Source organism: Saccopteryx bilineata, chromosome 3 (genome assembly GCF_036850765.1).
Source record: "Saccopteryx bilineata isolate mSacBil1 chromosome 3, mSacBil1_pri_phased_curated, whole genome shotgun sequence".
Classification (NCBI taxonomy): Eukaryota; Metazoa; Chordata; class Mammalia; order Chiroptera; family Emballonuridae; genus Saccopteryx; species Saccopteryx bilineata.
This window is the reverse complement of record NC_089492.1, coordinates 241874827-241898122: the sequence shown is the minus strand read 5'-3', so window position 1 is coordinate 241898122 and position 23296 is coordinate 241874827. Positions and strand designations below refer to the sequence as shown.

At 39.9% G+C, this 23296-nt stretch overlaps 1 protein-coding gene across 1 annotated transcript; it reads left to right on the top strand.

The window, feature by feature from the left end:
• The first annotated feature begins 11620 nt into the window (after window positions 1-11620).
• On the top strand, window positions 11621-20017 carry LOC136330020 (bridging integrator 3-like). The gene is made up of 6 exons (XM_066266546.1): window positions 11621-11656; window positions 12049-12110; window positions 13306-13368; window positions 13773-14422; window positions 19350-19483; window positions 19916-20017. The coding sequence occupies exons 1-6, from the start codon at window positions 11621-11623 to the stop codon at window positions 20015-20017; spliced, it is 1047 nt and encodes a 348-aa protein (XP_066122643.1).
• The last annotated feature ends 3279 nt before the right edge of the window (window positions 20018-23296 follow it).

Below are 23296 nucleotides of genomic sequence, written 5' to 3'. Positions count from 1 at the left end.
CATTTATTGACATCTCAGACAGATAAGTCCTCTCATCAAGTTGTGTGCTGTGATGGGTAGGGGGAAGCTGAGCCCAGTGGCTCTCTAGCTGGCAGAGCCCTTCATGTGAGCTGAAGAGACTCAGTTTTGAATCCTCATTAGCACCAGTTGCTGGTAGCCATTTCAGACCATTTCAGGTTTCATTGTTCCAGCTTGGAGCTTACGTAAAACTCAATACGAAGACAAACATTATAGGAGAAAGACTAGTACCAAATGTAACTTTCATAAAGATAAGGAAAGGACATTTGACTACTGTTTCTTAATATAGCTTTCTAATTTCTATTTAGACTTACAAATTTGTTTCAAAGTTTACTTTTATTTCTCCCACCACCTCCTTTTTCATCAACATGTACATTAGACAATTAATTGTTATTACTCTGTTTTATCTCACCTATCCAACTCTGAGAATAATGGAATTGGAGGAGACAAATAAAAAAAGGTAAAAATCTGTTCATGGTAGAGTTAGGAAGGGTATGAAGTACAAGAAAGTTACCAGGATGTTGGCTCCTGCTTTAAGGCCATGTGGCTGCCAGTTAAACACTAGCTCTCATTTCACATTTATCACATCTGTGGGACACAGTTCTAAGAATGACCCAATGATCCTCATCCTCGTATAATACCCTTTCCCTTGAAGGTGGGTAGAACCTGCGGCTATGATGAGCTATCACTTCCATGATTATACTATTTTTTTTTATGTGGCCAAAAGAAATGATCTGTGTGGGTCTAATATAATTATATGAGCCCTTTAAAAGTAGAGAGTTTTCTCTGACTGGTATCAGAAGAGGTCAGAGAGATTATAACCTGAGAAAGACTCGATGTACTGTTACTGGCTTGAGGGGCCCTATGATGAGAAATGTGGGCGGTTTCTAGAAACCGAGTAGAGCCCCAAGTGGCAGCCAGGGAGAAAATGGGACTTCAATCCTACAACTGCAAGAAATTGAATTCTACTAGGAATGAGGTTAACCTTGAAATAAGTTCCTGAGTTCCAATAAGAGAACATAACCGACTGATATTATTTCAGCCTGAGCAGAAAACCTGGCCATGCTATACTAGATTTCTTCCCTCTGAACTCTGAGATAATGAGAGGGTATTGTGTTAATCTCCTAAATATTATGTTTGGGTTTTTTTAGCAGTGGAAAATGAATGCAATGTCCAAGGGTGGAAATAGCTTGACTTACAGATGTACAGTCAAACGTGGGTTAGTCTGAGCATCATTTCTTACACGCTGGATGACTTTGGATTAACTTCTCTAAATATTTACTTCCATATCTGTAAAAGTGATAGAATACTGCTCACCTGATTCCTAGAATTGTTGCCACAATTAATTGAGATATAATTTATAGAATGCCTAGTACACAATAAATGTTATTTCCCATTCCCAATAAGACTGAACATGGCAATCAATTCAGGACTGATAGAAACAGACCATGATAAATATTATGACTTACAGGAATTGGAACCATAGACTTCTCTAAATGGGAAGCAGGAAGAGGCCCAGGAGAGGAACATTTGGGTTCAAAGTTGGAAAATCACATCATACTCCCCATGGTTTGGAACTGGTCTAGAACCCAAGAATTCTAGGGTCACTGCTGAAACTTAGTGACTCAAAGCCAGTTGTCATAGAGCCCCACATGTCATGGTCTAAATGTGACTGAGAAATCTACAGACTGGTAGTGGCTCCAGCTTGCTCCCCCCTGGGAAAAAGTTTATTTATTTATTTACTTATTCTTCAATTTACCAAATATTAATGGAGCACCTATATGGAGCATAGTGTGGTAACTGTTCAAGATACTGGATTACAGCAGTGAACAAAGCAGGTGAAATTATTTGCCCTCCTGAAGTTACACTTTAGTGAGGATAGGCAGGCAATAGACAAGATCTTTTGTCTCATGGTGATAAGTACTAAGGAGCAAAGTAAGTCCAGAAAGAGGAATAAGACATATAAGAGAAGAGTTCTCTTCATAACAATTGTAAATAAAGTAATTAATGTATGTGTTACAAAGCAGGGACCATGAGGCAAAGACCCAGGGAGTGAGCTAGATGAGTATTTGGGGGGAAAAGCCTTCTAAATAGAGGGCACCTGGTTCAAAAGGTTTGCATAATCTGATTTCTGCTAAGCAAAAAAGTAGTATCAGAACCATTCTTGTCACAGTGCCTGGACAAGCTTTACAGATCCATTGAAGTAGGTGTGTAAGCAACACCTCCTTACCCAAGTTTAAGTAGAGCAAAGGATTGGATTTGTAACATCTCCAAAGCCCATTCAGCTCAATATATCCTGTACCAGGCATTTATTACACTTGTTGTGTGACAGGCAGGGACATTAGTGCTGAGAACAACAGATAGGGTCAATTAAGGAGTAAACGAGACAGACATTTAAAAAAAATAACAAATTGTACTGATTCTGATGAAGACAGGAAACGAGAAAGAGCCTGGAATAGAGACTAGCAGGGCAAGGGACTGCTTTACACAGGAACTCTGAGACAATAAACTTGGAGCTGGTCCTGCAGCGAGGGAGTGGAGCTGGCAGCCAGTGCAATGAGGCCCTCGGGAAAAGTAGGGGGTTCTTATAGCCTTTCTCAAGACCTGACAAATAGCTTTGAGCAGATCTAAAATGATCTCTAAGCAGCACTAGTCATAATAACCAAGAGCTGGAAACAACCCAAATGTTTATCACCTGACGAATGAACAAACAAAATGTTGAATGTCCATTTGATGGAATATAATTCAGCTACATAAAGGAACGAAGCACTGAATCGTGTGCTACAGTGTGGATGAATATTGAAAACATGGTGCTGAGTGAAAGTCACCAGTCCTGAAAGACCAACTGTTGTATGATTCCATTTATACGAAGTGCTCAGACTAAGTAACTCTGTAGAGGCAGAGGAAAGATGAGTGATTTCTAGGGGCTGGGGACAGGGAGAAGTGGGAAGTGACTACTACTGGATATGGCGTTTCCACTTGGGGCGAAGAAAAGTGTCTGGAACTCGGTAGTGGTGATGGGTGCACAACATTGTAAATGTTATGCTGTTGAACTATTTAGCCTTCAAACTGTTGAAAATAGTTATGTATATTTTATCACAGTATAAGCATATTAAAGAAGTGATCTCAAAGGCAGTCCTGTCCATAACAACTGTTGAACTCTCCAGTTTCCCTGAATTCTTACACCTCAAGTCAGGCACTTGAGAGGCAGACAGCCACTGGCAGCGGAAGTGGGCAGACTACCTTTTCTGTCCCTTCCAAATCACTTCTTTCTTGACGTGAAACAAACTACAAAACTTTGAAACTAAAAAAAATGGTACAGTTTCCACCGCTTCGCTCATGAAAAAACGTGAGCAGGGCAACACTGCACCTCCCTAGAATTGTAACATAAAGAGTGAAAGCCGCCTGACCTGTGGTGGCGCAGTGGATAAAGCGTCGACCTGGAAATGCTGAGGTTGCCAGTTCAAAACCCTGGGCTTGCCTGGTCAAGGCACATATGGGAGTTGATGCTTCCAGCTCCTCCCCCCTTCCTCTCTCTCTCTTTCTCTCTGTCTCACTCTCTCTCCTCTCTAAAATGAATTAATAAATAAAAAAAAATTAAAAAAAAAAAAAAGAGTGAAAGCCAGAAAAAGTTTATCATTTACCAGTTGCTCATGCTTTATGTCTTCTGTGGGCATCTAGAAGCCTCTCCCAGGTCTTACAGGTTTTACTTTTATTGAACTGATTTTTTTTTAATGTTTGTGCCTCTAATTCTTAATTGGAAGGTCAACGTCTTTCCTGACTGGTACCATAAATGTTTAACCAGTATGAGTAAACTGTTTCTGGTTTTCTACTTTTATTTTCCAGCATGTGTCAGAAAGCATGCTGGCAGGAAATCAAACACCCAGGTTTAACGCTTTGAAGTTGATGTCATGGTAGATGTTGTAGAGGCAGAGACCCAATACCTTCTTGCAAGATGCTAAAACAGAAGAATGCAAGGATATTAACCCTATAGAGACTGGGCAGCCGTGTCTTCTTGATTCACATGTTCCAGGGCACCAGCTCTACCTTTTTCTGCATCAGAATGGGGCTGTGGAGTCAGACAGGTATTTTCTAATCCCAGTTCACTTACTCAGATAGCTGTTGGACAGTAGGCAAAAAACTAAATTTTCTTGAACAATTTCTTCCTTTATTATATGGAGAGGGTTGTTAAAAGAAGTAAACAGTTTGTATCAAAAGCAGCTAATATAGCATAATAACTTATAGAAAATACTCAATAAAAGGACTTAATAATTTTTTAAATTTATTTTTTAAATTTTTTATTAATTTTAATTTATTGGGTTAACATGGATTTAAATGTTCCACTCAATATAACACCCTCGTCCCCCACCAATGTGTCCCCCATTACATACCCTTAGATCCTCTCCTCCTAACTCCCTCCCACCTCCCATCTGGGATTTGCTGTCCTGTTATCTGTATTTATGTGTTATGTATATATAATTTCACTCATTCCTAAAAGGACTTAATATTGACCATAGAAATAATCAGGAACTTCTTTCCAGAGAAGAAAGTGAGTAGATGTTTGAAATGGTGAGTCACCAACGTAGAGCAAACAAGAACCAGTTCTAGCCAGACTCAATGTCCTTAATAGATGTAGGCCTATTCAGATTGTTTATTTCTTCTCATGTGATTTTGGAAAATGTATCTGTCAAGTTACTGGCCCATTTCATCTAAGTTATCAAATTTGTGGGCATAGAATTAATTGTTCATAGTGTTTTTGTATTTTTCTTTTAATGTCCATTGTCTCTATTGTGATATTCTCTCTTTCAAAGTGGACTGTTCATTTAAAGATTAAGAGAGAAGGGATATACGAGGGGAAAAGCAAACTCCAAGTTTTGGACTGGTTAAATCTGAAGTATAAACCCCCTCCCCCCAAAAACCAAAAAACAAATCTATCTAAATGGAGAAGTTGAGTAGAAGTTGAATAAATAAGTTGCCGTTTCGCGTGCCCTGTCAGCCGACTGTATTACGGAAGAGGGTGAGATGAACTACATCAAATACTGCTGGTAGAGCAATTAAGATGTGAATAAGATTTAATCTTTCAATTTACCATTTAATCTTTCAGTTTAACAATGTTGGAGTTAGGATGTTCTTGACAGGAACAGTTTCAGCGGAGTTCCGGCTTAAAAACTTGATTAGAATGGAGAGGAATTGGAGACTGAGAAAAGTAAACTCTTTAGAGAAGTGCATTATTAGTCCTCTGAGGAGCAAGCTTCATGATGAGATTAAATGTGCAAGAGTTTTATTATAGGGTATACCTGTGTTAGAAAAAAATGGAGAGCGAGCTTTAAAAGATTAAAATAGTCCTCTTACTGCCTTGTAAGTCTGATCCTGCATGTAGAATGGGACAGAGGTTGTATGGACACATCATAGACTGCTATACAGCTTAGGGACATTACCACAGGCTTTCAAAGAGTCCTTGAACCAAATTCAGGCATCAGAGGAATTCCATTTTAGTGAACGCAGTGCCCCCTGTTGTACTCAGCCATGAATTAAGAGTAGTTGGCGGGAAATACGGTCTTGGGGAAAATGTAGAGGTAGATTCAGAGCATAGCAAATGGGCTTTTGGTCAGTTATACTTCTTGTAGTTGGAGATCAGTACATGCTTTCTCATGGACCCCATCTCTTTTATTTTATTTTTTTGTAAAAGGGGAGAGAATAATACAGTACATGAAGGAAAGCCTGTCCTCTTTTTAAAATGGGAAAATTTGAATACCTATGTGATTATGAAAATTGATGATGTAGGAAATAAATGGAGAATTGCTGGAGCTGTGTCTTTGAGTAGTTGACAGGAAATGGGATCTGGTGTAAAGTGAAAGGGTTGTGGTCTAAACGGGGCATAAAGAGTTTATGTATCAAAACAGAAGCTAATGGAGAAATAAGTGAATATATTTTGTAATGTGAGCTTGTTAAAGGTATATTGTGATTGCTTCTTTCTCCTGAGAAAAATAGTAAGCAAGGTGTTAAGCTGAAAGGAATGTCGGAGTAGGTAGAGTGACTTGAAGAGGGACGAAAGGGTGTGGAATTGTCATATTTATGAGAGTATGAAAGTGAGTGAAATCAACATGATTACCAAGCAAACTTTTTAGAATTGTGCTTGAGTTTAATTTATCTTTCTACTAATAACTTCTCACTGTATTAGCCACATTGTGGTCAGAGGATATATCATCTTTTTGGTGACAATTCTTTGAAATTGGTTGAGATTGTTTTATGGCCTACACATAATTTTTCATAAAAGGTCCAAATATGCTTAAACAGAAGGTTTACTCTCTAATGTTGATGAAAGACTCTTTGTAAGTATGTTCTTTCAAGTTTGTTAGTTGTGCTTTTCAAAATTTTAAAATATTTACCCATTTTTGTGCTTAATTTTACACAGATACTTGTTAAAATATTTTAATAGGTCTTAGATTTACCCATTTCTTTCTAAAGTTTCACTTTTTTTTTCTTATGTATTTGAAGGTCATTTTCTGAAGTGCATCAGACAGAATCATTAAAATTACAAAGGAATTCAAACTTTTAATATTCTATAGTAGTCTTTTTTATTTTTGAAAATACTTTTGGCCTACATAATAAGTTTTTTTTTTAATTTTGATAAAGCTGACTTAAATTTTTATTAGATAGTATTTACCTAAGAAATTTTATTCCTTCCATTTCATTTTAACTTTTTAGTGTCCTATGCTTTACTTAAACTATTTTTTTAATTAAAAACTTTTTTTTTCCAGACTTGATTCATTTTAAAGAGGAGAGAGAGAAGGGGGGAGGAGCAGGAATCATCAACTTCCATTTGTGCCTTGACCAGGCAAGCCCAGGGTTTTGAACCTGCGATCTCAGCGTTCCAGGTTGACGCTTTATTCACTGTGCCACCACAGGCCAGGCTTTTTTTTTTTTTTTTCATTTATTGATTTTAGAGAGAGGAGAATGAGAGAGAGAAAGGCTGGGGTGGTAGGGAATGGGAAGTATCACCTTGCTTCCCTTATGTGCCTTGACTGGGCAAGCCCGGGGCCTTCAACCTGGGACCTCAGCATTCAGGTCGACGCTTTATCCACTGTGCCACCACAGATCACGCCACTTCAACTATTTATAAATAAGTTGTATTAGCATTTTTAAAAATCCAATCTGAAAAATTTTGCTTTTACTTAGAAATTTTATTTCAGCCACAATTTTAGTTATTGATATGTTTAGATATAGGTTTAGCAACTTTTTATGCTTTTTGTTAATTTTACTTTTTCTATGTATTTATGAAATTTAAATATGGTCACTTTGTGAAACTTAAATATGAATTTTAAAATCTAAATTATATTTAAATATTTATACTTGAAGTCTAAATTATAATTAATATGTTTATCCCCTGAATAATATAAGCATCTTAAAATATTCTAATGGTTTAACAACCAATTTACATGGTGTTTTTATAATATTTTAGCTTCAACTAATTTTATTTTAAACCTACAATTTGAAAATTATTGTTTCATAGAGTCAGTGTGTGCTTTTATTTTCCAAATGTTAACCATGTTCTTTGCTCAGTATTCCTTCTTATATCTTCAACTTTTTTGTAGGGCTAGTCTCCTTTTTTCCTGACATACCTCTTTTATAAGTCCGTTTATGGAGATTCTGTGGGTGATAAACTTAGTTTTGTTTACCTGAAAGCCTAATTTTTCCTTGATCTTGACAAATAGTTTCATTGGGTATACAGCTCTAAATTTCCAGTTATTTTCTCTTAGTCTTCTAGATATATTTTTCCCATTCTTTTTAGTTTTTGTAATGGTTTTTGAGAAGCTAAGTGTCAGTCTGATTACTGTTTCCTTGTAGATGAGTTAACTCTTCCCTTTATTTACTTTTTTTTTTTTTTCCGAAGCTGGAAACGGGGAGAGACAAACAGACTCTCGCATGCACCCGATGGGGATCCACCCGGCATGCCCACCAGGGGGCGATGCTCTGCCCCTCCGGGGCGTCGCTCTGCCGTGACCAGAGCCACTCTAGCGCCTGGGGCAGAGGCCAAGGAGCCAACCCCAGCGCCTGGGCCATCTTTGCTCCAATGGAGCCTTGGCTGCGAGAGGGAGACAGAGAGGAGGGAGGGGGGGGGTGGTTCTCCTATGTGCCCTGGCCGGGAATCGAACCCGGGTCCCCCGCACGCCAGGCCGACGCTCTACCGCTGAGCCAACCGGCAGGGCCCCTTTATTTACTTTTAAGATTGGTCTTTATCTTTAATGCTCTTTTCTGTTACTATGACAGTATAGGTATAGATTTGTTTTATTTATCCAGCTTCAGATCCACTGGACTTCCGTCATCAACGTTCAGAAATTTCTAGTGATTGTCTCTTCAACCATCCTCCCCTCTTTTATTAAAAAAATTATCTTTGACAGAAGTATAATTAGAAATATATTAGACCTCCTCATTTTATTCCCATGCTCTCATTTGTATTGTGCATATCTTAGTATGTATGTATTACATTGTGAGTAATTTCATTAGATGCTTCTCCAATTCATTCAGTCACTCTTCAGCTATCTTATCTGATACTTAATATATTAAGTTTTTACACTCACTTATTATATATTCAACATTTAGAATTAAAAAAAATATTTATTGAGCCTGAACTATGGTGGCACAGTGGGTAAAGCATTCAAACTGAAGTGTTGAGGTCACCAGTTAGAAACCCTGGGCTTGCCCAGTCAAGGCACATATGGGAAGCAACTACTATGAGTTAATGTTGCTCACTCCTCCCCATCCTCTTTTCTCTCTCTCTCTCTCTCTAAAAATAAATAAAAATATAATCTTTTAAAAATTTTATTGACTTTATTGGAGTAACATTTGTTAATAAAATTATACAGGTTTCAGGTGTACAGTTCTATAACACATCCTCTGTATACTGCATTGTGTATTCACCATCCCAAGTCAAGTTTCTCTTCATCACCATCTATCCGCCCTTCCCAGCTCCGCCTCCCCCTTTCCCTCCTGCCATCCCAACACTTGTCTGTATCCATGAGGTTGTTTTTCTCTTTCTTTGCTCATTTCCAAGCCTCCTGGTTCATTTCTTTCTTTCTTTTTTTATAAATTTTTATTAATGTTAATGGGATGACATTAATAAATCAGGGTACATATATTCAAAGAAAACATGTCTAGGTTATCTTGTCATTAAATTATGTTGCATACCCCTCACCCAGAGTCAGATTAATTCTTCTTTCATTTCTTTAACATATTGAAAATACTTATGTATGAGGTCTTTGAGGGTTATTTTTGCCGTGAGTGTTTTCTGCTGACTCTCACTCATATTGCTTTCGCTTTGTAATTTTTTGTGCTCTGTGTTATATGTAACTTAGGCATGTTTATTATGAACTTACATTTGTTGGGGTTTTACATTTGGGATTTCCATAGGACCTGGATAAAGATTGTTTTTTTTTTTTCAAGAGAGAAATTTTGTTTGCTTATTTTAAGTCCCTGAAAATACTCTTTATATAGCACAGCTTTAATTTAAATTCTTAAGTTTTGGTTTTGGGAATAATGATACTGTTGATATCCTTGAGAATGGAAACCACACAAAACTGGTGTTAAAATGAAAGGCAGAAACAGTCTTGGTACCTGATGACTGTGAGAAGTGACCATACTAATCCTGAATGCCTATATTATGATATATTTTATGTGAAAAATAAATTTCTATCAGTTATGCTGCTGATATGTCTATTCTGTGCTACCATTAGCCAGATACAGTTCCTAACTGATATATTCTGAATTCAGCATCATTTGCAGGAATGTAGGTAACTAAACCCCTTATAAATGCTTATGCCTAGAAATTACTATTGGGAAAATTCACAGAAATACCGAGAGAATTTTCCAGCTGGACCCCATTCCCAAGGTGGATCTCAAAGGCAGTTTTATACCAACCATGTAACCTGGAGGAATTCCAGATGCCTTTTAGAGAGAGAAAGTGGCTGCTGTTGCTGCTGATACGGCTGCAGTTTAGTGAAAACTGAAAGGCTGGAATGATGACCTTTCAAGAAGAACAAATGTTATTAAATAATGGATTTTGTCCCACCTCCTACAACAGTCAAGAGCAAAAGGATGAAAAGGGAATCCTATTCTTCTATTAATAACTTCTTAGTCAGTCTCATGCTGACAAAGCAGAAATCAACTGTAAAATTAGCAATTTTGTCTGCAAATTAGCCCCTTGCAAAGCCATAAAAAAGAAGAAAGGAATTAAGAAAAATTCTATTAATGGAGTCAAGGATGGAAAAACCACGAGTGATAGAGCATAAATACCCAGACAACTGATACTTATTTTAAGGAAGATATTACCCAGGTTTTAAATAGCTGCTTATAGCTGTGTAGGAGGAAAGTGTTAATTTATAGCCCTTGGATCAGTGGCCTTTCTTAATGGCTCCTTGGAGCAAATCTATCAGAATTTGAGGAGCACAAGGTTTAAGTTGATGTTAATAAAAACTACCCCATCCACTCCTCTCTGAGATATTGCTATCTCACTTTAGAAAGGCAGTGCAGTCAGTGGGAAGAGGTTAAACTTCAGAGGCAGGCAGAGTGAGGTTTGAATCTGGGTGGGCTCCCTCACTGGCCTTGGGAATGTCTTTTCCCCATTCTCGGCCTCTTATTTTGTCTTTCCTCAAAGCAGAGGGTGACTGTGCTTCATTGTGTTAGTAGCATGTGAAGAATTTGGTTCCTAATAGGTTGTTAGCAAATGTTACTCTCTTTCTTCTCTCCCTTCAAAATCAGAGGACCAGGAAGAAAAAACCTTCTTGCATACCCATGCAAAGCAGTTCCACTTAGCTCTGTGACATTCTCCTCATAAGAAGATCAATCCATAAGGAGGAACTAAACATGTTTTCATAATTTATGACTGGTCTTGGTCAATGGGCTCCCATTTGCAATTTTATGAAAATGATAAATCGATATCCAATAGTGGGAGCAGATAATCAAAAGAAAGAAACTGAGATCCTTTTACTACTGAAAAGGCAGGGGCCCCATTTCTAAGATGGGACATGTACTCACTCTGCTGGAGCCCCCTGGTCAAGGTAGATATGAGAAAGCAGTCAATGAACAGCTAAGGTGCCTCAACAAAGAATTAATGCTTCTCATCTCTCTCCTTTCCTGTCTGTCCCTATCTTTCTCTCTCCATCTGACTCTGACACGTGCGTGTGAACACACACACACACACACACACACAGAATGGCCCTATAAGGCTGGTGGCCATGGCCATGTAGGTTCCCATTGTATTAGGGCAGACAGTAAAGGAATTGTGGAACCATAGATGGTGGGCCATTCAGTTTATTAGAGTCTTGCAACAGAGGGCCAGCAAGTAGGCAATAAAAACTGTTTCTCTCTCTTTCTCAGGACTCACAAGCAAAACAGGAGGAGGGTGGGAGGGAACCCTTCTCCAGCAAACAATAGCAAACAATGGCCCCTCCCAATGGTGGCAGGTCATCTGCTGCCCTGAGAGCAGCCGTACATAGACTATACACACATGGTGCTGTCCAGTGCTCATGCACCAATCAGGCAAAGTGCAAGCGAGCAAGCCTGACACACTTTTTTGCCCAACAGGCCTTAAAGCGCAAGGGAAATGATGATGGCAATTTGGATATGTCAAAGAAAAGCCGTAAGTTCTTCCTATAAGTGAAAAAGTGAGTATAGTATGAGAAGATTTTGAGAGAGACCATGTTCACATAACTTTTATTATAGTATTCAGTATTGTTTTAATTGTTCTATTTTATTATTAATTGTTTTTAATCTCTTATTGTACCTAATTTATAAATTAAACTCTAACACAGGTATGTTTGTGTAGAAAACAATATATATATAAAATTTGGTACTATCCATGGTCTCAGGCATCCACTGAGGGTCTTAGAACATATCTCTGTGGTTAAAAGGGGACTACTATACCACAAACTAGGTGACATTAACAACAGAAGATAATTGTGTCACAGTTCTGAAGGCTAGATGTTGGAAATCAAGGTGTTGGCAGGACCGTGCTTCCTCTGAAACCTGTAGGGGAGAATATCCTTAGACAGCTTTTCCAACCCCCTTAGTGAGCAAGACCAGGACTTTCTGAGCATGTGTGTGTCAACATAAGAAACTTCCAAACCTATAAGAATTTTTTCTGAGTTTATTTGAACCAAACTGTCGACAGTTGCCAGGAAGCAAAGTCTCAATGGATTGAAAAAATGCTCCAGAAAATGGTGGTTTCACCACTTATTTTATACATGAGAATCAAAGGGAGAAAAAAAAAGTGGGGAAATCTCTGGGATTGGATAAAAAGTAAAAATGTACTGTATGGCCAGTGGCCGCCACCATCGTGGCCATTCACGTGCAGGTTCACATTGGATTTCGGCAGACGGTAAAGAAACAGTGGAGCCAAAAAAGGGTGGGCTATTCCTTTATTCTAGCCTTGAATGGGCTGATGAGTAAACACACACCCAGAGAAAACACTTCCCTTTCACTCAGAGCTCACAAAGCTACTGACACATCCAGTTTTCCTAGAATCCAAGGCCCCCACCAGTCTGTCACCTCTGGTTCTCCATCTGCACACCTTCTCCCTTCTCCTCTCTGTACAAACTGGCTTCTCCTTCAGCACCCTGCCATCCTGGCTTGCTTCTTCCTTCTCATTCTTCTTTTTTTCTTTTAAAAATTTTTTGGCATGAAAGCCCTCCTCCAGCAAACAGTAGCATAACAGTGGTCCTTCCCAAGTAAGAAGGTGATCCACAATTTGCAATCAACTACCCTGCTCTGAGGGCAAGCACACACATGGCTGCCCAGTGCCATTTTTAACAATAAAAGTGAGCAAACTCAAAAAACACAAATTTTAAAAACTTATTTGCCCAAGATGTATCCACTGAAACTATTTTTACACAGGCAGAAATAAGATAGTAGATAATTAATATGATAATAACAATGAGGAAGCATGTTGGTTCCTGCTCAGGTGTGATGCCAGCCCCGAGAAGGGCCGGAAAAGATTATTACCCTTATTTCAAAGGCATGTTTTCAGGTACCTTATTGTAGATGCAAAAGACAATAGACAGGCTCAATTAAGGTAAGCACTGACCTTTGTTTAGAGAAAAATACCTCCCTAGGACGTGACTACCCACCACAAACTGCTTTTAGTTAGAAAGTTTTCATTTCAGACCATCCTGTGTGGTTACTTTAGGTCTCTGAGTTTGCAAGGCCACCATGCAGGGCTCACCTGAGCTTGTCAGGATTAGTCTGTGGCCCTGTCTTTTTTTTTTTTTTTTTTTTTTTTTTTTTATCCACAATGGTGACAGTGCTGGGCATGGCCATGAAGCGGAAGGATGCCGTCAGTCAGAAAAAGGTGAAATAGATCCAAAAGTTCTTTTTTTTTTTTTTTTTTTTTTTTGTATTTTTCTGAAGCTGGAAACCGGGAGGCAGTCAGACAGACTCCCGCATGCGCCCGACCGGGATCCACCAGGCATGCCCACCAGGGGGCGATGCTCTGCCCATCTGAGGCGTTGCTCTGTTGTGACCAGAGCCAGTCAGTCTAGTGCCTGAGGCTGAGGCCATGGAGCCATCCCCAGCACCCGGCCCATTATTGCTCCAATGGAGCCTTGGCTGCAGGATGGGAAGAGAGAGACAGAGATGAAGGAGACGGGGAGGGGTGGAGAAGCAGATGGGTGCTTCTCCTGTGTGCCCTGGCCAGGAATCGAACCCGGGATTTCCGCCCGCCAGGCCAATGCTCTACCACTGAGCCAACCGGCCAGGGCCAAGATCCAAAAGATCTTGAGTGAACCCTTTAAAAAGTTTGGCAGTGTCTTCCCAAGCTTCAGTATGGCAATGAAACAGCCAAAGCAGGCCTTACAGGGCTGTAGGAGATTGAAGGCCAAGGTGGAGAAGTATAAGGAAAAGGAAAAGACAGAACCAGGGCTGGCTAAACTCCACCAGGCCCAAGATGAGCTTCAGCTTCTGCAGGATAACTTGGAAGCCAAGCTCAAGCAGCTCCTGGATGAGATGCTGTGTTTCTACAACAGCCAACTTGACTACTTTCAGTCCAGCTTTGAGTTCCTGATCCTAACACAGATAGTACACTATTCTAAAATGCCTGAGATCTTTGGAGACTTCACCCAACACCTTGACCAGCCTGACCACCCAGATAAGCAGCAGGATTGGGAGAATGTGATTAAACTGAGTGAGCCCAGAGCCCTCTTATTATGGCTAATGACTGAATGGCCTGTTACCCTGGGAAGACTCCTGGGACATAAATTAGTTTCTTTAGTCTTTTCAAGCTTAATTTCAGGCAGCCAAGCAAAAATGCCACCCCCAAGGGAAAGGATGGCAGCTGGAGGACTGGGGACAGAGGTGGCTCCTGCTCTAGCTCACCAGCTCTTTAGAATGAGCCCAGTACCAGGAACCCCAAGTAGGCTACTCTTTCTACACCCAATAGCAAAAGCCTGCTGACATAGGTAAGCTGTGTAGAAAATCCCCAGGGGCTTTCTTATTTCTTACTTCCCAAAATATCCATCCAAACTGCATCCTGGACCAGGGCCAAAGCTTCCAGCCTTTGAACGAATGGCATGGGCTTTGTCAGCTCACTTGAGGTCTTAACCTTGCTTGAATGGCTGGGATCACATCTATCTCCATAAGAGTGTTGTGGGGAGTCCACCCATTCTCATTTCCTTTTTCCACTTCAAAGGCCCTTTTTTTTTTTTTTTTTTCTTGGAGAGGCCTTGGATGCTACCCTGGGAAATGTGAGAAAACCTGGTCTTTCCATCTTAAAAGATTCAGCCTCCAAGGTCAACAAAGGTGGTTGAGCCCACTTCTATACCTTAGGTCGAGTATAGGGGAGAGCCCCAAGTCTTGCAGGTTTCTTAGGTAACCTGGAATTAACTCACATTAATGTCCTAGCACAGAAAATGTTACAGATTAATTTACAGGCCTCAAGATGAGAACAGTGAATTTGTGCTGGGCCAAATGGACAGAGTAATGCCCTGAGGCTGTTCTTCTGGGGAGGAACGGGCAGTGGTTGTTCCCTGGGAAGAATTCTAGATGCCAGGGAGCAGCCGGGGGCAACAGCTGCCCCCAGGATTTGCAATGGATGGGTGCTTCAGTGCCTCAGATTAGAATCCCAGAGAACCTTGCCAAAAGCCTGTGTTGCTCCTCCCTCCTTGGGGCTTTGGCCTGCTGTGCTCTGTTGATTAATGACAATGCAGGAGGGGTTCTAGCCTAAAGGCCAAGCAGCATCTTTGCAGTGACTGGCCTCACAAGGTCAAGACTGGGCTGACAACTTGCTCCATATTTTGGCCCCTAACCCCCACTTTAGGACCAACAGGAGAAAGTCAGATATGCTCTCCCTCGACAATTATGTTGTATGCCTCTTGTAGTCAGCCCACCGCCTGGCGAACCACCTTGCTTTAGAACGGACCTTCCTCCTTTGCCACTCAGAAGCTTTCTCACTCCTAGCCCACCTTCCATTTGAGTCTCAGCCAAATACAAATGCTAGTGGTCACCGATGCTCTTGCTGTCAATAAGTAACACTTGTGCTCATTGGGTGATCTTTGTTTAGCTCTGCAGAGGTTATTGGCTCAAGGAGCAAATAAAGCACTCAGAAAAATACCTCTACCCTCCAAATAGGAAAAAAAAACCCACCCCATCTAGGTAGGTTTTATTATACTATGATTATTGATAAAATAGTTCCATTTATGAACTTTTACATGCCAAAAAGTTTTGAATTCGACCAGGCTATCTATTAATTCATCTCTGAAAAAAGTTAGTGGCATTTAATTTTAGCTTCTATATCCTACAGTATTGAAAAGCTTATGTGTTAGGACCATTTCTGAGAATGTTGTTCTGTGCAGTGGCCTAAGGCAGGCGAAGTCAATCACCTGACCCAGATTCACAATGATAGGCCTCATTTGAGGGCTATTAGTGACAGAAGTACTCTCAGCCTGAGTTTCCTACCAGCAATGGGGAGTTATTGCTCTGAGATTTGGTTTTCTCTGTCACATTTTGTAGTACTCATGAAGACATGCTGCTGATTGTAACTTCGCATTAGAGCACCACATCTGTCTGATGGTGGTGGCAGCCATTATGATTATATCCAGGTAAATAAAGGCCTATTTATTAAAATGCCAATCTGAGGTACAAGCTATGGGTTTAACATACTCACCATTGAGTTTTGAGCAATCTGGTGTCCCGAATGCTCCCAGGCTCTATCGGTTGCCAGCCACTGTTGGCATTCCTTGGCCTCTATCCAGCCTTGGCCCCTGTCATCACATGGCCATCTTCTTCCTGTGTGTTTCTCTCCTCTTATTATAAGAATGCCAGTCATTGCGAAGGGCCCGCCCTATTATGACCTTATTTAAACTAATTACATATGTAATGACTTTATTTCCAAATAAGTTCACATTCTGAGGTACTTGGGTTTAGGACTTCAGAATGTCATATCGGGGATACAGTTTAATTTGCAAGAAGAGATAAAGATAATTAATGATTGGTTCTTGCTTTAGATAGCCCCTTATGCTTTAGTTTACAGACATGCTGGCTTAGAAGTTAGACAAACAAGGCTTTGGAGCTCAGCCAAACCTGCTTAGTAGCCATGTGACCTTAGCCAAGTTCCTAAAGCCACAGTTTTGTCTTCCAAAATATGGGACAGAATTTTGAGAAAATTAAATAAATCAAAGGCTAGAGAGTGTGTATCAAAGTGATTAGCAAAGGGAAGACACCGAATAAATGCTAATTTTTTCTTTCCCGATACCATAACTTTATCATCTGATCAGTTTATTCAACCATACTGACATTCTTTCAGCAAAGATTTATTTAGTACCCACTATATGCCAAGCACTAATATAGCATTTGTATAGTATAGAAAAAGACAGACAGGATCCCTTCTCTCACAATGATTTCCATTCAACTCTAACCTGGATTTTAGTTGAAAAGTTTATTTAGTAAAATACCAAAAAAAAATATATTCAAGATAATAAGAATGATCACTAACCCACAGCTTGAATATTGAAAAGTCAGAAAGGGAACAAGAATGAACATTTATTGAGTGTTTACCATGTAGCATACACTGTTACTAGATGAGTTATATATTATCTCATTGAATCCTAAGTCAACCTGGGGAAATAGTTGTTCAGTTTAGTAAACTGGGACTCAGGGAAGTGAAGAAACCTGCCTGTGAACACTCAGCTAGTAATTACCAAGAGCCTTTACTCCCATTGCTGCACCTAGGAGTCATGCTGTTGGTCAGACATTTTGTTGTCAACTCGAAAATGCAGGATGCGGAAGTGAGTGAGGACAAACAGTGGCTTAGTCTTCCTTTGCCAAAACCATTGACTCTATGCTTTTATATGGCAGTTTATCTTCAAGGAAACTCCCAGGCCATTTTTCTACTCAGTTCTGACTTCTTCTCTTTCCAGATTACATATGAAAGCAATGCAAGCAAAGCTTAAATTGTGCCAAACTCTGTTTACTTTACACTGAGTGGATTTGGAGAGGTCCACCCGCACGCTGTAACTACTGTCTCTGGAAATCAGAGTGGCAAGCGATGCAGTCAGTGATCACAAATCAGGACCCTTTGCAAGATGTTGTTTGCCTTAATTCTGTGTTCTAAGAAACCAGACACCTATGCATTAGCTGAAAGTGATTCCTCCAGCTTTACAGTCTTCCCCACTGACTGCCAGCATCTTCCCAAGGCCCTGCCTTGCTACCTAAAGCCTCATAAACACTAGTGCCAGGTAACAAGCTCTCCATATGGTTTGTCATTTCAGAGAAATCCTAGGAGATCAGCAGCTTGGAAGACCACGAAAGCCATAGAGTTGACGTCTGTTTCTACATTCTTTTCCTTCATTTTATTGTCTGTGTGGTTTGTATATTCTCCTGGACGCCAGCAGGAATTTTAAAAGCCTTTCAAAAATAATATATTCCTTCTGTTCCTTGGGGTAATCTACTTCAAAACTCTTACAGGTATTTTATTCTGAATTTGCTGAGGTTTAACATGTAGGTTTTACTTGATTCATTTGTCCACATGTGGTGGTGAATCAAAGTCTATTCAATATTGAAAAGGAAGACTTCTTATTGGCCCTGTCAATGAGGATCTGCATTCAGAAACTAAGCAGCAGGAACCCTCTACAGCAGTGGATCCTAACCAAGGGCAATTTTGCCATGCCCATCCATGGGACATTTGGCAATGTTGGAAGATATTTTTGGTTGTCATAACTGGTATGCATATGGGTGCTATTGGTATCTATTGGGTAGAGGAAAAGGATGCTGCTAAACATTCTGCAACAGGACACTCTTCCATAAGGAAGAGTTATCTGGTCCCAATATCAATAATACAACACTGAGAAACCCTGACCTAGAGGAATATTTTTTCTCCTACAGTCTTTAGGAATCACCTTGAAAACTCTATGACCTGTTCTCCAGGCTCAGATCAACTATTTATAATTATTTTAATATGGCCAAATGGCTTGATACTTTTGGACATCAGCTTGCTTGTATGTAAAATGAGGGAAGTGGCTTTGGGGAAATAAACTGGAACAAGTTGAGCCACTAACTGTATTTTATGGCCAAAGGAAAACAAATGTTTAATATTTATGGATGTTCATTGAAGAATTATTTGTCATAGTTAGTATTATAAAACAGCTCTATTTAAATGAGAGCTCATTTATTTCATAAAACATTGTGAGGACCATACCAAAAACGAAATAAACCCCACAAAGACCAGTTCTCATAATATGGAAAATGCCTTTACTGTAATGTTAAGAAAAACAGAAATGGGATTCAAATTTGTATGTAAAGTAGAGTAGAGAGAGATTTGTTACTTCTTTTGCTGAGCTGCCTCTACCCATGTTTCTTACTCTTGCATTCATCACCACGTCTGCGATCCACTTGTTTATGTGTGTGTCTCCACGACCAGACTGTATACTCTTGAGTGGAGGCTAGTGAGGTCTTCATCACCTCTGTTTCCCCAGTGTCCTGTGCATAACTGACTGCATGGTGTCTTGTGAGACAGGTAAGTGCTTCATGCTTTGGTCTTCTCATCTGAAAAAAGCAGACAAAATTTTGTATACCTCAGAGTTGATGAGAACAACAAATGAAGCAATACTTATAAAGATCATAACATACTATATCTGATACATAATAGCCATTCACTAAAATTAGTTCTCCTCATTACCTGTATACCAGCTCTGCCAGTAACAACATATGTAACCTTGGCAAAGTAAATTCAGATCTTGTCTTGTCTTTTTTGTTTTCTGACCCCCAACCTTGTAAGTGTTGACCTGTACTAGACTTTCTCAATTCTCTTTTCCAGAGTCTAGATTCTTATATTCTTTGATTCTAAGTATTAAAGGTTTCAGGAGCCTTGATGGAAGTCTATTCCTGTGAAGACTTGATAGAGCTTAAAATGGTTCCATTAACCATGGTCCAAGGAGGCTTTGAGGCTGGAGCAAGTCATCAGGAGAGAGAATGGCAGCAGGTGAGTGGGACAGTGTGGTGCAGGGGGAAGAACACTGGGTTAGGTGTCAGAGAACTGGGATCTAACTCAGGTATTGTGTGGCTGCATATATCATTTCTCCACTGTAACTTCCAAATTTCTCACCAGTGATACCAGCACAAAACATACAGCAAAGTCAAGGACTCTCCCAGCTTTTACCTTGTCTGATTTTGCCATATTCATGTCCTGCCAGTCATGTTATTCTGAATTTGTTCTTATGAGTAGTGGTTTTCCCCCAACCCACCATGTGGTTGCCCTTCTCCCACAATCTGTGTCTCTAGATTTTTAAGACAACTTGTGTTGTCTTCTTGTTCAGACGCTAGCTTATTAACTACTCTTGTCTGCTGCATAGAAATCCCAGACTATGACATGGTATTGGCCTGAATGTCTTAGGGTGCTTCCTTTCTGCATCAGAATGACTATAATGAGGCTCAAAGGACTAACTTAAAGAAAAACCATCTGATTCTGAGAAATCAAAGCAGTGGGAAAATCCTTCACGGGAACCAGAGATGTTAAAGAAATAACAGATCAGAAGCCCCCTGGAAACTGATTAATAATAATGAATAAATCATTAAGTCTTTGACTTATCTAGTCTTACTCCTTAAAGAACAACAAATTGATGAAGGCAAATGTAGACTCAGTGTTTGAGTCAAATTTATAACAACTGTCATTGTATAAAACAATGAAACCAACTACCCTTCATGTAGGGAGACTCAGGCTAGAGAGTAGCAAGTTTTAATGCTGGAGAAGATTCTTGCTTCTGATGAGAGAAAAGATTTGTCTCCAGAGCCTTTTTTTTTTTTAGCTCTGAAACAGTGGTTTTGTCCCTGAATGTAGCAATGCTCAGAGAGGACAGATCTACCATGGAACAGCCTTGATGTCAGGTGCCAGACAGGATGCTAGAAGAAACCTTGACATTTTTACAATGACTCTAAAAAAGGGGCCTTAACAATTCCATTTTTGCAGGCAAGAAAATTATGGCTCAGACAGGGCGACTAAGTGTTTTTCCCAAGTGTGTCCGAGTTGCAGTAGGGCAAAGAATCCTTAAGAAGCCAGAAATCAGCAGCTCTCACGGTTTTGACTGCACTGGTTTGGGCTCCTGGACTTCTCATAGGCGCCCCAATTAAACGGCAGATTGTTAGCTCCTTTGCACATAGAGGAGGGAAGAATAAGTTTATTTCTTGACAATGAGGAAGAAGGAGGATTTCTGAGGTGAAATGTCTGTCTGGGAGCTCCTGCCACCTGAAGCGACTCATTTCAGCCCCTTGGAAGCTGGACTTTGGGCCCCGTGCCTGCCTGCCAGTACAGAATCTGGCTAGCAGAGCACTCAGGCTCTCAGACACAAGAGCCGGCCCATAGGTTACCCTGCGAGATGGGGGGCCCAGGAGCAGAGAGCAATGGCCAATCCCAGCAGTCAGCAGGGGAAAGAGGAAAAGGAAGGGAGGACTGAAATCTGTACCTTGTGTCTACCTTGCGCTAAGCACTGAGTTGTGCTCAGCACTTTTTAAATATTTCCTCTTTTAATTCCTCTCCACAGTCCTATTAAGTAGGCATTATGTTCTTCATTTTTCTAAAGGAAGATGTTAAGACCAAAGCAGTTTAAGTAAATTGTCTTACATTATTTGGTAGGCCTTGGGGTTTAATCCAATTTTATTTGACTCCAAATTCCACGTTTTCTAACAAATTATGGCCTATCAAATTCTATTCGTGGCTGTTTCCTTTCATGTTTCACCATGTCTATATATCATTTATTCTTATATTTAACACTTTCCTGTATATCAACTGCTCTCCTTAAATTTTATTTACATACATGCATTTCACACACAAAAAAGATGTATAATGTCATCATAAATGGGAAGCAATTTTACTTGCCATAAATTATGATAATAACAAAAATATATAAATGAAAACAAAATAGTGTTATTAAATTCTTGCAATAGAGTCTATGTCTGGAAGTCTCTGTGCCTAAGTTATACTTTCTTTGTGAAAAATAAAAGTTAGCACAGTGTTAGAGAGGCACTAAAAATAGGGAGCACTGATCTCATGTTGTCCCCTTTGGTATGATTGCATGGCTTGAAAGATAAACAAAATTCATATCACGTGTTTCAGAGCTACTTTTGTTAACCCACCCTACACCATCTTGAGGACCATCAGTCCGTATTTCATGTGCACACTTTGGGAAGCTCATCATGATTGTAGTGATAATATCAGCTTCTGTTCCGATATCAAGCAAGTGCTCACTTTGAATACCATCTCCTGGAGTGAAACCACACAGATTATTAGATAGGAAGCAAAGGATGCAGAAAATAAAAAGATTTGGATTGTTGCAGTAATTGCCTAAATTGTTTCCTTACCCCAAGTCTTCCATCCAGTGTATTACAATTAAAGATCATGACAATTTTCTAGGCAGAAACGTGAGATGCTTTGTTGTTGCAAATATGAGAAATTCTCAAGCCCTTAGCTTGGAATTTCAGCTTTGCAGAGTTCTGTTACACCCCCATCACTAGCACTGTAGTTAGGGCAGAGCGAGCCAAAACGAACCACTCATCATTTCTCTTATGTGTCCTCAAAATGTCCAATCTCCATATTATTACTAATCTGTTCTTATCTTTAGAGAACCTCTCCCTATTCCTACATTGTACAAAATACCTATGTGTGCAAAGGTTTTGGACAGAGATAAAGAAGCCTTTAAGAGTAAGAACAGTGTAGTGTGTGAAGGTCTGAAAGATTACTGTTGGCATTTGTTAGTATCGAATTTCTGAGAAACTGTTGCTGGGATTGTGTATGATGGGGATGTTGGTGGACGGAGGCGTAGATGGAAGCTGAGTCACTGGAGACAGCAGGAGCATGTGACTGAGACCAAAGATAAAAAATGAAGTGCTGGAGGAACACAGGAGAGCCTAGAGTAGGTTTCGAGGTTTCAATTTGGCTCCTTTTTGGAGGAGGCAAAAAGTTGGAGAGGAAGGAGCTAAGATCTCAACTTAGAGAACTGGGGAGGGAACAGAATCAAAAGAAAATGTGAAGGGCTGGGCCTTGTCCTCGAGGAAGGACACTCGGTGAAGCTCACAGCGCAGAGATGACTCTCTATAAATGAAGTGGAGTTAGCACAGTGAATTTGTAATGTACACTTACCACCAAGTAGCCGGAGAGTCAGGCTCTCTCTGGATTGCTGCCATTCAATACATAATATTAGGAGAGTCAGCCTGCTAATACTCACGTGCACTCACAGGACACTGAAGGGGGAAGGAAGTCCCGTCCTTGACCTTGTGCTTGGATCTGCGTCACAGAGAGGAAGCTACTCTCTGAGCTTCAGTGTCAGGAGGTTCATTTCTGTACGAAACATTCCATTTTCAGAACGCCTTAAGTAGCTGAAAGTCCTCCTCCTAAATAAAAGCAATGTCGATCTCCCTGTCAAATGGTGCCAGTTTTGCTCTCAAAAAACCCCCCAGGACTTGACTTCCTCCTCAAATGTTTCCCCTTAAACTAAAAGATTAGGTTATTCATCCCTTTTCCATATAAAATGATTTCAAAACCATTCACTGTCTCACGAATTCTTTTTTTGGATATACCAAGATCTGTTTAAGTTGTAATGTCAAAAATTAAAAATATCATCCCAGCTATGGTTTGATCAGGAAAAAATAGTGAAGTGTTCATTGTAGGCACAAGATTTCATTAAGCCCAGCCAAGTCACTGCTTGAGATTTATGGAGTACTTATCACATGCAGGCAATTTCTTAAGAGTTTTAATGCATCATCTTATTTAATCTTTTCAATAACCCTATGAGATAGAAACTAT